At 39.2% G+C, this 14,107-nt stretch overlaps 1 protein-coding gene across 8 annotated transcripts in view; it reads left to right on the top strand.

Moving 5' to 3' along the window:
* Positions 1–14,107, top strand: part of mast2 (microtubule associated serine/threonine kinase 2) — a 136,220-nt gene that overhangs the window by 99,465 nt on the left and 22,648 nt on the right. For 5 of the 8 annotated variants that reach the window (XM_046856234.1, XM_046856388.1, XM_046856307.1 and 2 more), the window contains 4 exons: positions 2,870–2,961; positions 10,651–10,726; positions 11,364–11,384; positions 12,760–12,838. In XM_046856234.1, the coding sequence (XP_046712190.1) occupies positions 2,870–2,961; positions 10,651–10,726; positions 11,364–11,384; positions 12,760–12,838 (268 nt within the window). Of the gene's footprint in view, positions 1–2,505; positions 2,761–2,869; positions 2,962–10,650; positions 10,727–11,363; positions 11,385–12,759; positions 12,839–14,107 lie in introns of those variants that run through there. The other 3 variants (XM_046856468.1, XM_046856703.1, XM_046856714.1) reach the window with 2 other exon arrangements.

Consider the following 14,107-nt stretch of genomic DNA (forward strand, 5'->3'; position numbering starts at 1 on the left):
ATAGATGGATGAATACGGAGAGAGGAAGGAACAGATGGCTGATAGGGATGGATGGATGGATGGATGGATATGGAAAGAGGACGGGATGGAGGGAGGAAGAGAGGATTAATGGATATGGAAGGAAAGAGGGATAGAGAGGGGAAAGGAAGGAAGGATGGATGGATGGATGGATGGATGATAGGAAAGGATAGATGTATGAGAGGGTGGGATGGATGGATGATGGGGAGGGAGGGATGGATGAAAATGATAAATAGAGGAAAGAATTTGGATGAGAGGAAGGGATAGATGGCTGATAGGGATGGAGAAAGGGATGGATATGGAAAGATGAAGGAAGGAAGGAAAGGATGGATAGAGAGGTGATATCAACAATATCGATATAAATAATAATCTAATAATATAATAACTACAATGTCTTTTTGAGGTGCCCAGTGTTCTGTTCTGTTCAATTCAGTTTTATTAGTATTGTTCTTTTAACAATAAACATTGTCCCAAAGCAGCTTTATGGAGGTAAATAGGTTATATGAATTTTAGTGCCTTTGAGTTTATTCTTACTGAGTGAGCCAGTGGCAGCATCCAAACATCCCAGTTCACCAAAACACACTATACCCTAAGAAACCTGAACAGAACAAAGTATAATTAGTGAAGGTTCAGCCAATAAGAACTTGACCTTAGTGTGATCTAATATATGTTTAAACTTGTATAATTATATACTCACACCAGAGAGTTAAAACTAATTCCTGCTTTATAATTATAAGCAGTACTCCGCTTCATCAGAAAGAACCGAAACTCCAGTTGAATGAATTAAAACAGAAAAATAAAACCTCTCTCCGATTGAATCCAGTCCTTCGTGCTATTTTGGATGCTTGGACCGGTTTTCTGTGGCGAATTACTGTAATTAAACCCTAACGTTCGTTTTATCCACATGAACTCGCCACAGCTGCATAAGTTATTAGTATGCTAATGCGGCATGGCTTTCTACTCCAGTTCTGTTCCTTTTAATTTGGCTGACAGCGTGTCGTTTCGGCACGATCAGCCCCGTCTCTACTCCGCACACTGGACTTGTATGTCATTAGGTTTTTGAAGCGGTTAATACAGGCCTTTGGCAACGCGCCCTCCTGCTGGGCGTGTTAAAAAGGTGTTTACTGAGTGTGAAGAGACAAAGAAGTTGTTCCATGTGTGTAAAAGCACATAGTTTATCATTTAACTTGTTTGCCAGTTGTTGCTTGTGTTGTAGAGATGTGGCACAGCATTTGTATACATCCTAAAACACCTGCAGGTTAATGACTCTAATGCCTTCTGTGAAAGGTTGTAAATCCGGCCTGGAATTGTATGTTTTTAAATGGTTCTTCTTTAAAGAATAAAACAGGACACACTATTAAAGAAAGCAAATCAATTACCTGATGCCGCATGATAAAAATCTGAGCTAAAATTTCAAGGGTTGATTATTTTCTATTAATAGATTTCTATTAACTCTGTTTGTTTAGGTGAGAATGGTGTGGTTTCTGAGATTTGTCTCATTACAGTTGTGGTCATACACTATTGCAGTTCCCTTTCAATAAGAACGATCTAAATTAGAGGTCGACCGATTCATCGGTTTTCAATCGGTACTGATGGTCGATTTCTGGAACTCTCCGCAAAAATCCGTACCGATAGTTTTTCCGGGTTGCGACTGTTGCTGGAACAGCTGTGAGGGTCCACTGTCATTACGAGAGCGGCCTCTAGAGGGTGAGAGAAGATAAAAGATGATCCACCATGTCACCATCAATAAACCTGACTGAAGTGCCACTAGTTTGGTTCCTTTGCCGTATGAAAGAAGTGAACTAAACTGTCTTTTTGACATTTTTCGTGGACAAAGAGATGAAAAAAATAAGCTACAGGGCAAAACCGAGCCAAACGAAAATCGGCAAATGTGTTATTTTGTGTGGATTTGATATGATGCCCACAAATGATCTTATATAAAGTCAAGTGTGACTCTCTGTGGTCGGGGTACTTGTCTTTTTCATTCCGTTTTGTATTATTGAACAATGAATGCTTTATGTTTAGCACTACATCTACACTCGGTTTTGGAGAACAGTTATCAAATCCATACGTTCGCTTGGGACATATTCGTCCGTTTTATCTGTTCTTCGCTTTACCAATTGCACAACACAGTGTCGATTTGTAATGCTGTGGACTAAAATGATAACCAGTGCTTTAATTATGAAGCCAAAATAAAAAGAAATAAATGATCCATGAAATAAAAAGTAGTTATTTGATGCCTGGTGTCCTTTGGAAGAAGACATTAAGGAGTATTTAGCTCTCACATCTTTGCTTGTGTAAAGAGATTGGAATGGAAATAAAAAACAATAGGTTTTTACTGATTACTCCTTGATATCTGAGGTATAATCTGTGTATGTGTGTGTTGGATGCAGGAAAAGATCTACTGTTGCTAACACGGTGATGGTTCTGCTCCTCTTTAAGAAGGTGCTGTGCAGTCAGCGTCTGTTCAGTGAAGTTTGAGGTGGTGGTAGAGCAGCTGGAGGCGGCTCTCGAGTGGAACTGCTATAAAGCTTTTTCTCCTCCATCAGCTCTGATGAGGTTTTTACCATTGAAACCAGTGGGAGAGAAGCACAGGAAAAGAAAACTGGACTATTAGTGCTTTTATTCCTGCTAAAATAGGACTCTCGCAGGAGGGGGCACTCAAACCTTCTGCCCTTTTGTTTTGGACCTGAAGGAGTGGTTTAGAAAGTGGTTTTTCTCAATTGTGATGGGTTTTACGAGGTCAGTTCAGAGTGGCTTCCTGAGATATGTGTACGAAGTGTGGATGTGAATATATGTAACATTGTGCTGTTTTTTTTTTGTTGTTTTTTGTTTGTTTTTTCCTTTCAAGTTGTCGGACGAGCAACAGGAAGAGCCTGATAGTGACCTCCAGCACGTCTCCCACTCTCCCCAGACCTCATTCACCACTACATGGACATACCGGTAAAGAAATTACACACTTTTATTCTTCACTCCCTCCAACATCATCCATGTAGATGCTGTATTCACTTTCAGTTTCTAAAAAAAAGCAAGATTTCTTTCTTTCTTTCTTTTTTTCTTGCTTTCTTTCTTTCGTTCAACCTCATTTTTGACTTGATAAGAAGAGTATAATTCTGAGTGATTCTTAAATTGTAGCTCTTCTTTCTTTCCTTCTTTGAAACTCATTTTGACTTGATAAGAATAGTATAATTCTGAGTGATTATTTAATTGTAGCTCTTTATTTCAATCTTTCTTTCTTTCGATCTTTCTTTCTTTCGATCTTTCTTTCGATCTTTCTTTCTTTCGATCTTTGAAACTAATTTTGACTTGATAAGAATAGTATAATTCTGAGTGATTATTTAATTGTAGCTCTTTCTTTTAATCTTTCTTTCTTTTGATCTTTGAATCTTATTTTGACTTGATAAGATTAGGATAATCAACAATTCTAAATGGATATTAAATTGTAGCTTCTCTTTCTTTTTTTTTTTCTTTTTTTTTTTCCATCTTTCTTTCTTTGAAACTCATTTTGTATTAAGACCAGTATAATCAACCACTTTGGGTAATTATTAAACTGAAGCATCTGGAAACACCTGCTCATATCAGGGTTCTCTGTTTTTACATGTGGCTGCATATTAATTGCTGATGCACCGCTGAGTTATTCAGCATTCATTAATATTCGATTTTAAATTAAATCTCAAATGATGGAAAGAAAGCAATTGAAAAATAATATTGTAACATGCACAAATGAAGAATATTGTAACAGGCACACTGAAGCTGTCTATTCTACATGGACACCTGACCACATCCCGTTCCACATGAAGTCCTGATTTGCTGATATAATAAACTCCACTCTACTGGCAAGATGTTCTACTAGATTTTGGAGTGTGATTGTGGAGATTTGTTCATTCAGCTACAAGGGTGTTAGTAAAGTCAGTACTGATGTAGGGGGTGAGGAGGCCATGGGTGCAGTCAGCGCTCACATTCACCCCAAAGGTATTCAATAAAGTCGAGGTTAGACTTTCATCCCCTCAGCCCTTAACCCCTATAGCTGCTCAGACATATGAATGAGATAAATGTAAGATAAATGTAAATGCTGCTGCTTTGTAAGGCCTGGTGTCTACACTGCAGGTTAACACAGAGATAAGGATGAGCAGCTGTTTCACATAGAGAAGTGCTGACGTGTGTGTTTGTGCTGCTCAAGTAGTGACTAGATATTCATCATGCTGAGCACTGAGACATCGACAGGATTCATAGAATGCCTTTATCTGTACTTTGTATTAAAATATGCTGACTATCGATTAGAGAGATAAACATCACTTGTTTTTTCATTCTGAGCAAATGCCGTTAGATTTGGTTAAAAAAAAAAAAACATTAACATTGTGTGATCTCTATTGTCCAGTGGTGCTACAGATATCTATAGCCAGTAGGGCAAAGAGATACTCCAAAAAAGGGGGACACTCTTTTTCACTGTCAATCACAGTGACATTAGCTAATAGTGCACATCTATAAACTCATACTGTATAGGAAAGAAAATGGGACTAGTGCACAGATATCAAACTACATCAAATCAACCCAAATATAAATATTTCAACTTCAATTTTGAAGCCAGACACGACCAAATCATATATACAAGATGCCTTTTTTTGGACACTCCAGACTCACTTCCTGCTATGAGGAGGAAAAAAGTCATCACTGTAAAACAAACACTAAAACACCATTAATGGACTGCAATACACTTAAAAACAAAAGGCAGCTTTTGTACTCAAAGTATGTGTAAGAATCTTCCAAAATGTATCATCAAAGAAAATACTAGAATACTTACAGAAAATAAAACCGAAGGAACTCCATATAACTACTGAAATCTCATCATACCCACCTTGATCTTGCCATGGAAATAGTCATCGATGCCGGCATGGTATTAATAAACAACAAGCAAACAAACTCATATAGGAAGAAGTACTTTTTTTCTCCAAAATCGCTTTACATGTCTCAGAAGACGCAGCCTCCATCCTTCCTGGCTGATAGGGGGATTGGACGGAGGCAGCTGGAGAACTCGACTGAGAATTGGCCAGTACTTTATTGGCATAAATGGAGTACTGTTGTTAAACATATGTTAATCACACCGCTTGCTTTCGATAATGATGTTCTTTAAAAAAGGTTTGCCAGCGTTAGTCTGATCCAACGATACACACAAACAAGATCATTTAATAATCGTAAACAAATAATTCCCTTGTTTGGAAAATAAAATGAAAACGCAAACACGAATCACAATTTTGCCGGAAAGAAGACGACAGTGTTTTGACTAATATGTGCCAATTGGATCATGTTTTGGAGCAGAGAATAAAGAGACACAAACTGACGTTTAATTTTATGTAAGTTCTAAATATTTAAACAGCATTGATTTTCAGGTAGTTACCCAATAAAACATATAGTTACTGTATTCATCATTATTCACTGTCATCAATAACCCGTAAATGTTTGCCAGATGATTTTATACACACCATCATGTGGATTGTTTCCCGGGGATCATTATGCACAAGTTGCTGTATGGTTTCGTCATTTTCCGAGATCGAGATCGTCGAAGGTCTCCCCGATATCTCGTAATCTACAATCGAGGTTCTTCCGCGACGACCTGTTGCTCCATCTGCGTATGTCAGACGTATGTCATGTCTGACGTCTGTCTCCGATTTGCCGAGAATCGTTCTAACTTGCTGTTCGTAATAAGGTCGCAGACGTGGTCAGAACAGCACCAGTTTAGCAATATTACTCTCGAAACCTTGTGATTCCGATCTGCTGGAAGAGGTTTTGGGTCTCCAAGTTCAAGTAAAGGGAAATTTCACGCTACTGCATCCAAAGACACCTTGCACAATTGTGTGCCTCCAAGGAAAAGTCAGGTGTCCCAATACTATTGTCCATATAGTTAATGTTTTTGACCTATTAACCATATATCGGGGGGGGAAAGAATAAGGACGATCAATATGACAGCAGAAAGTTATTCATACGAGGCTTCACTGCTCAGCCAACGAGGTGTAAAAATAATTTTGTCACTTGTAATTAAACAGCCAGTGACTCGAGGTGTAATTTATTACGGTGTTATGAGAACGCTCACAGATCTGCTCTGTAATGCCAAAAAATGCATTTGTGTTAACGATTCCCGTGACAAGGTGACGATTCGGGTCGTAGCGCTTGATTGTTGCCTGGTTCTCGACCAGCACAGTGTTTTTGCACGCTGCTTCTCACACATACGTTAACACCACTGTGTTCAACACAGACACACACAGACACACAGCAGAGAGAGAAGAGAAGGAAGAAATGAACAGAATAGAAAAACAGAGAGGAAAAAATGGCGCAGAATCTATTGAGACACAGGAGTACAATTGGGGAAAAAAAGGGAAAGAATTAATTAAGGAGGGAACGACGGAGCAGGAAACAGGTGCAGGCGCGAAGCAAATCGAACGAATTTGGCCGCACAGAGCTGAAGTCCGTCCTTACACGGCTGTCAAAGCAGGCAGCGTTACTGCGGGGAGTGTGAAAAGCACACAGAGGATTGGAATTATGCCGGAAGACGTGAGCTAGAATTGAAAAAGTCTTTTTTTTCATTGCCTACCCATGCGCTAGTGAGCAGTACTGCACTCTGTGTAGCCTCCAATCTGTCACAAGCAGGCAGCAGGCTGATTCCTCTCTCAGCATGTTTCCCACACTGCTTCCTGTGCACTGCAGATTGACGTGCATGTGCCCTTTCTTTGTGCATTCATATGCAGTCAATTCCAGAATTATCATAATAAAAGAACTATCTAAAAAATGATGCTTTGTACCACCATGTTAGATCACATTGATTGACAAGCATCGTGTATTGGCTTTATAGTGTCCCAGAATTATGATCGATCACAGCAGGTGTAAAATCTGAGAATAGTGAGTGAGAACTACCGTAATTTCCGGACTATTAATCGCACCCAAATATAAGCCGCACCCACTGAATTTGACAAAGATTTTTATTTTGAACATAAATAAGCTGCACCTGTCTATAAGCCGCAGGTGTCTACACTGAAACTAATGAACTTTACACAGGCTTTAATGAAAGACAGTGACTTTCTTGGTAGGCTACTGTTTAGATACAAGCAGACATTGTTCACTGTCTTCCTCCTTCCTTTCACAACTATTTCTCTCTGGAGTTTATCTTTTGGCATCGTCGTGCGTTTAAAAATCACCATCGGTGAAGCTTTTCTCCCGATGCCGTGCAGCTCAGAACACAGGTGAAGTGTGTTTTCATGCCCGGTTGTTTTCAGCGTGACGAATGATTCGCATTTCTTGTAGACAGTCCGAGTGAGCGGCAGGTCAAACATCAGAGGAACCTCATCCATATTTATGATGTGGTGCAGCCCGATTCAGTGGGAGCGCATCTGATTTAATATAAAGAGTTTCATTGGTTCACCTGAACCCGTTCTGCAATTTCATTAGTCTAATGTTTTGGGGTTCAGTATTTTGGCTTGAAGTTTGTGAAACCGGAAAAACCCAGGAAAAATCCATTAATTAGCCGCTTCATTGTTTAAGCCGCGGGGATCAAAGCGTCGGAAAAAAGTAGCGGCTTATAGTCCGGAAAATACGGTAAAACCCTTATTTTCTTTCCCTTTTTTTTTTTAAACGTACTTTTTTGCTTGTGTTTTATATAAAGCTTTGTGTTTTCCAGTTGCGATAATCATCACTAAGTTTTATAGGACACGTGAAACAGTACAGATTCGGTAGACATTTTAGATTTCGTTTCGGGGTGCCATTATTTTCTTTGACAGAAATGTTTAGCTGAAGAGGAAAGGTTAGTCGGAATCTACCGTTTCAGCGAGAAATACAGAAAATCAAGGAAGGCCGTGGCTCATAATTAAAGTAACGAACCTCCTCCAAACATATTAATCTTAATGCTGGAGTCATCTTCATTGACCTTGATGTTGAATTAAGGCAGTTACTGTGTGTACTGAAGAATAATGGTGTTTAATTACCACCCAATGTGAAATGCATTCACTTTGTCTATGGTTGGCCAAGAAGAGAAGAATAACATGCTTCTGTGATCAGTAGAGGTGTAACGGTACACGTTTCGTATTGAAATTATTCAGTACAGAGCTTTTGGTGTACCGAATGCAATCCCTTTTTTTTTTTTTTTTTTTATTTATTTTTTTTTTACATAGTTAAAATCTGAGTTTCCCTCAGGAACGCATTAAGTGACGGACTGCTAGTTTGTTTTGTCTCTGTCTTGCACTTTCAGCGCATTTGTTGTTATTGTATGAAAGGATTCCCATTTAGTTGTATTTCCACGCTTCACCACTAGAGGCAGACATACAGTTTACCAAGCAATGACAAGCTACCTATGACATCACAGTGCACTGTCCTCCATCAAGAGTATTGTAATGCACCTTTTCGTTGGTCTGCAAAACCGCCGTAAAACATCACAACAACAACAACAAAGCAGTAGTCATTGTCCAATGGCCATTCGACATCGTGCAACCTGTCACTCAGCACTGGTCATTTAGCAGTAGCCTTTCAGCAGCTAACAGAAGATCACCTCAAGAATCACCTCATATACGAGCAATTCAATACCCAGTAAAGTTGAGTGTTCTGAATCCTGTACCATGTTTTGACTGACACGCTGGGGCGAGTACAATCCCGATCAGCGCACACCAGATAGTGAAAATCCTTATATGGTCCTTCGAGCTAGAGAGGAAAACTTCCTAACAATTATAATTGAACTTAAAAACATGCACAACAATGCCAGTGGTATTAAAAGAAACTAGAGTTAGCGCAGAGTCACTGTGGCACCTCGCTCCATACCCGAAACAAGATTTGTTTTGCGACCGCATAAAAATGCTAAAGAATCCATAGCGTTAGCCACTCTTCTTTAGCTTCTTTAGCTTTTATGTCCAAGGGAAAATCCTGACAATTCCACATATCGAGGGAGTAAATGAATGAAGACATTTGTTAATCTGCTTAAATAAGTAGAACAGTTTAGTAAATAATATCTCTAGAAATTTTAATAAGTAATCAATTTGATTTGTGGCAATTTAATTAATTAATCAGGTCAATCGATAGATAATCCGCTGTGGCGACCCCTAGTGGGAGAAGCCGAAAGATGCTTATTCAATTTAATCAATATAATAAAAAAGTGTATTAAATTATTAAATATTCTATTTAAATTTTGAACGTAAACAGTTGATGTTCACAAATATTACCACTAATAATGAAAAAAACGAGCAAAAAACGATAGCTCTGTACTCTACTGTAAATGCTATATATTTGAGAAATGTGGTCAAAATTTATCACACAATTCTAGCAGCCCCTAAAGCAATACTATTCTCAATATAAATTTTCCTCATCGTAGTCTGCTCTCATACCCTTATGTTGCTTTGTATCACGAGTCATTTCCTCCCTGTACTAATAGTCCCTCTGTGACCTGGTTTGTTTTTAAAACCCCCACGTTGGTGTGAAAGATACACTGTTCTGTGTGCTCCCAGCTGTTCCTGGACACTTCTTGACAAAGAAATATGCATCCATTAATATTTAAGATTTCAGCCTCGGCCGCTCGGCAAATGCATAATTAATGCGGGAGGGTGTGACCTCAGCGTCAGACCCTCAGACGGGTGCCGGCGCACACACCGCTCGGATTGACTGGATTGATTAATGACGCCTGAGGATTAAGGCTTTTCCACAGGCTGAAGTCTGGCTTTGGGTTTTTCTTTATAAATCCTGCACAAAAAAAAAAAAACCCAGGCACGGGTTCTGGAAGGTTACAGATTTATAGCCAATTTAGCTCGTCTTTGAGCAGTGTTCTCCGAAGCTTTTTGCCTGGGAGCATAGAACAAATCGATCGCCAGAGAAGCTTTCTGCAACAAATGATGAAAAAGCTTTCTTTTTCTCTCCCTTCTCTCTATGTGAGGCCTCCATCAATAGAGAGATTAGTTGTCCCTTATACTTTACCTTGTGATTTATTTTTAACTGCATGTTCAATTCATGATGGCAGAAGTATTGAGATAAAAAAAAAATACATTTTATTAAAGCCTCTTTTTTTTTTTTTTTTTTTTTTAAACTGTGTAGGTTGTATATCAGTATAAATGAGCAAAGAAAGCAAAAAAAGCATGTCTACTGTAAATCATTGTTAAAAACTAGGGGTAAAAAAGAAACTAGAGTTAGCGCAGTGTCACTGTTTCTACGGATTCTCCATAGGAAAGAATAAAGACATTTGTTAAAGTCTGTTGAAATAAGTAGATCAATTAAGTACATATTTTTAGGAAATTAAATATTAATTCTTAAGTACACACACACACACACACACACACACACACACACATATACCCAAATGGGGCCAAACAAATGTAAATTATAAACATTTTTCTTTTATTTAATCAATTAAATTTTGCCGATTTACTCACTCAATTTAATCAATATAATAAAGTATTGCATTAATTTGATTTAAATGTATTTAAAAAATTTTATCTATTTTATTTTAAATAAGCAGATATTTTATTTAAACTGGTTTTAAAAATGTAACCTGGTGTTCACAAATGTTAATAATAAAACGTGTGAATAAAAAACAAACAATTTTATGCTTTGCATTTCTTCCCCCGAACCGTGAAGTCATGGCTGATTTTCTGTGTGTGTGTGTGTCTGTAGGGAGCAGCCCACTGGACAGCCCACGCAATTTCTCCCCCAACACGGCAGCCCACTTCTCCTTCGTGCCCACCCGCAGGTAAGTGACCCACACAGCACCGGATATCTCTGTACACATTCAGAGAAATGACACTTCATCACCTTCTGTCATTCAGAGTTCAGCGGCGGTCTTTGTGTCTCGTCTGCCAGCCGTTAATCAGCCTGTTGTAATTATGTCGTAGCATTTCTCATCTTTCTGTGTAGCTTTGAAGAACGACGAGGCGCAAGTTAATGAGTGAATCTGTTCAGAGCTGCAGACAAGATGATAACGAATTAACACTGGGAAAGAGGGCAAGACAGAAACGCTGTTCTCATTGAAAGGAAAAAAAGAATCGTTTAAACTGCATGCTGTGAACTACAAAAGCACTGTAGTGTCGGTAGAGCAAGAGTGCCACCTAATGGAGAATGATGGAACTCACCTAGGGGGAAAAAAATTAATTATTTTTATTTCTCTAGCGCTTTTAACAAAGGACATTGTCTCAAAGGAGCTTTACACAGTTACTTTGTTACTTATAATTGTAAGTTTGTCCTTAACGAGGAGAGCCATTGGTGACTGTGGCGAGGAGCAACACTGTCTAAAAAACTCAAATATAAAGCATTACATTTACACACACACACACACACACACACACACACACACACACACACCAGTTAATCCTGTCCTCTTTCCCTCACAGTCACGGGCACAGGGCTGACAGGTATCTTTTCCCATCATTCTACCCGTTTTTCCAGCATCACTCTCACGTGTCATCCCCCTTCACTTTATTAAGCCACTAAGTCACGCTATTTACTTACACTACTATTAAACCTGCATTTGTTTTACTTGTGAATGAACTATAAGTTGTAGTTATTATAGATAAATGTAATTGATCTCTGCATGTAGCAGTAGTGAAAGTGTTAACTGGCATCTGTATTCATCTGCTTCATGGTAATATAGAAGAGAAGAATAGCCTTTATTGGTCAGATATACATTACAGCATAGTGAAATTCTTTTCTTCGCATATCCCAGCGTGTCTGAAACCTGGGGTCAGAGCGCAGGTCAGCCATGTTACAGCGCCCCCTGGAGCACAGAGGGTTAAGGGCCTTGCTCAAGGGCCCGAGAGTGGCAGCTTGGCGATACCGGGGCTTGAACCCCTGACCTTTCCATCAGTAACCCAGAGCCTTAACTGAACTTAGAGAATGGATCACCTGCTACAGGGTTGTTCCAGTATAACTTTAGTCTTGCTGTTGAATTCAAATGTACAGATGCTCATGATTAAAAATATACTTTTTATTTACACATTTTTTCAAAGAATAGATGTCCAGTGATGAAGCCCATTTCATAAGTTAGAGCAAGCTCAGTGTTTGCTTCTCCCTTTTTCTTTTATGCACATTTAATAAATTGCATTTGAAGATTAATATAAATGAACCCCACAAACCCTGCTTTCAGTTTTTAATTGTTCATTAGGCACCCGGTAGTACTAAAAGTATCAGTTAGTAAATATGTCCCTGGCATATTAAATACTAAAGATTTTAGCATATGCAGATATTCAGTATACACATGATATAACAGTTCACTGCACTAATGAGTGTAGTGATAAGTCATGGGAATTTGATCAGATGACACAAAAAACATGGATGAAATGTTATTAGACAGTAAATGACGTTACTGAACCACCCGAGGGATCAGATACTCGTTTAATCCTGTTGTGTTTCGGTTTATAGTTTGAAAATGGCTTTATTGAATTTTCGTTCGTTATTCTTTTTAACGCAAGTTAGCCTCGATCTGAACATCTCTGCACAGCTTTCAGATTCTAACACGCGCATGTGCGAGTTTTGTGTTCCATCGTGTTCCATGTTAACGTTTCCGTCACTGTCACGCCACTGTGTATGCAGCACGTTATAAAAATGCTTTTGTTTGTGCTAAAATCATGGAACCATAAAACCATTGTTTGGCTTTAAACATCTGCTTTATATTTCTAATGTCTGGTATCTGGTCCAGCTGATTGTTATTTAGTTGTCAAGAACATCAATAAGCTTATGTAGGTAGTGATATTGCACTCGGTTCATCGTTGTTCTTTGAACGTGTTGTAGGACGGATGGCCGGCGTTGGTCTCTTGCCTCACTGCCCTCTTCAGGGTATGGAACCAACACCCCCAGCTCAACAGTCTCAGTGAGTACAGCACTGTGTGTGTGTGTGTGTGTGTGTGTGTGTGTGTGTGTGTGTGTGTGTGTGTGTGTGTGTGTGCTTTTGAAAGTTTTTTTTTTTTTGTGCCGCACGCCTGTAAATAGCCTTTAGACAAATACATCATAGTTGCATTTGATTTGCCATGTCTTCCCCCTCGTGGTGTATCTCTGAGTGTTTTGGGAAAACCTGCAGCTTTGATGCGGCTTTCCTTAGCCTGATAAAGCACCACCGACTCGTATCGATGCGTCTTCTTCGAAAGCTCTGATTGTAAGACTGCTCAATTCTCAAACCGCATCAGTCTGGCTCAGCCTGCTATCTATTAATGCCCCCCCCGCCACCCCATGTGCTTTTTTTTTTTTTTTTTCTCCTTTAAAGAAAAGCTTAAGATTTAAACACGACATGACGTCAATATGTTTCACATGCACAAATTAAAACCAATAATAAAAAAACAGCTCACACAGGAGCCTGTTTTGATGAGATTCCTCAGCATGGGGTATATGATTCTCCCTGTCGCTCTCAGATGACGAGTTTAATTGCTTTGGATGGGATGGACAGCGTGCTATTGGTTTCGGCGCTCAGATGGTCAGGTGGCATTGCGTTAGGAAAGCGGAGCAGTTAGTTCTCTCACTGAGCTGACCTGTGTCGCATCAAGAGCAGTAGTTCAGCAAGAAGCAGTGACAGATTTCATATCTTCGAGGAATTGCGTGTCAGTCCTTACCCTCTCAGATGTGACCAATGTTGTGCAGTGGGGGAGAACCAGCTCCTGTAGGTGAGACAAAATTGAGTAAAAAAAATAAATAAATAAATCTCAATCTGCCATATCATTTTTCTATCTAAATTGCCTGGAGATATAAAAGAAAATCCTGTAGACATTTTGCTTGTGTGTGCTGGCTGTCCAGCTTTAAGCCGGCTGTATAAAATGATCTTGTACTGATGATTGGAGACAGATTTCTGTTTACTCCAAATATTCTCAGCAGGGTTTAAGTTTTGGATTCTGTGTTGGCCAGTCCATATGTGTGTACAGTAACACACTCACTGGTTCAGTGCTAGAAAAGGAGGAGAGACAGGCAAAAGTTCACCCCCTCCCCCACTCGCGGACCGCTGGCACAGTGTGAAAGATGTCTCATGCCCTCTGAACCACTCAAATATGGGTTGTTCCATCAGGAAAGAAATTCATGTAGTCAGCTGACCTCATTTCTTGAGCACAACACTTTGCTGAACTTATACCTGACCAACTGAAACAACCCCAGATCA

Source organism: Silurus meridionalis, chromosome 1 (genome assembly GCF_014805685.1).
Source record: "Silurus meridionalis isolate SWU-2019-XX chromosome 1, ASM1480568v1, whole genome shotgun sequence".
Classification (NCBI taxonomy): Eukaryota; Metazoa; Chordata; class Actinopteri; order Siluriformes; family Siluridae; genus Silurus; species Silurus meridionalis.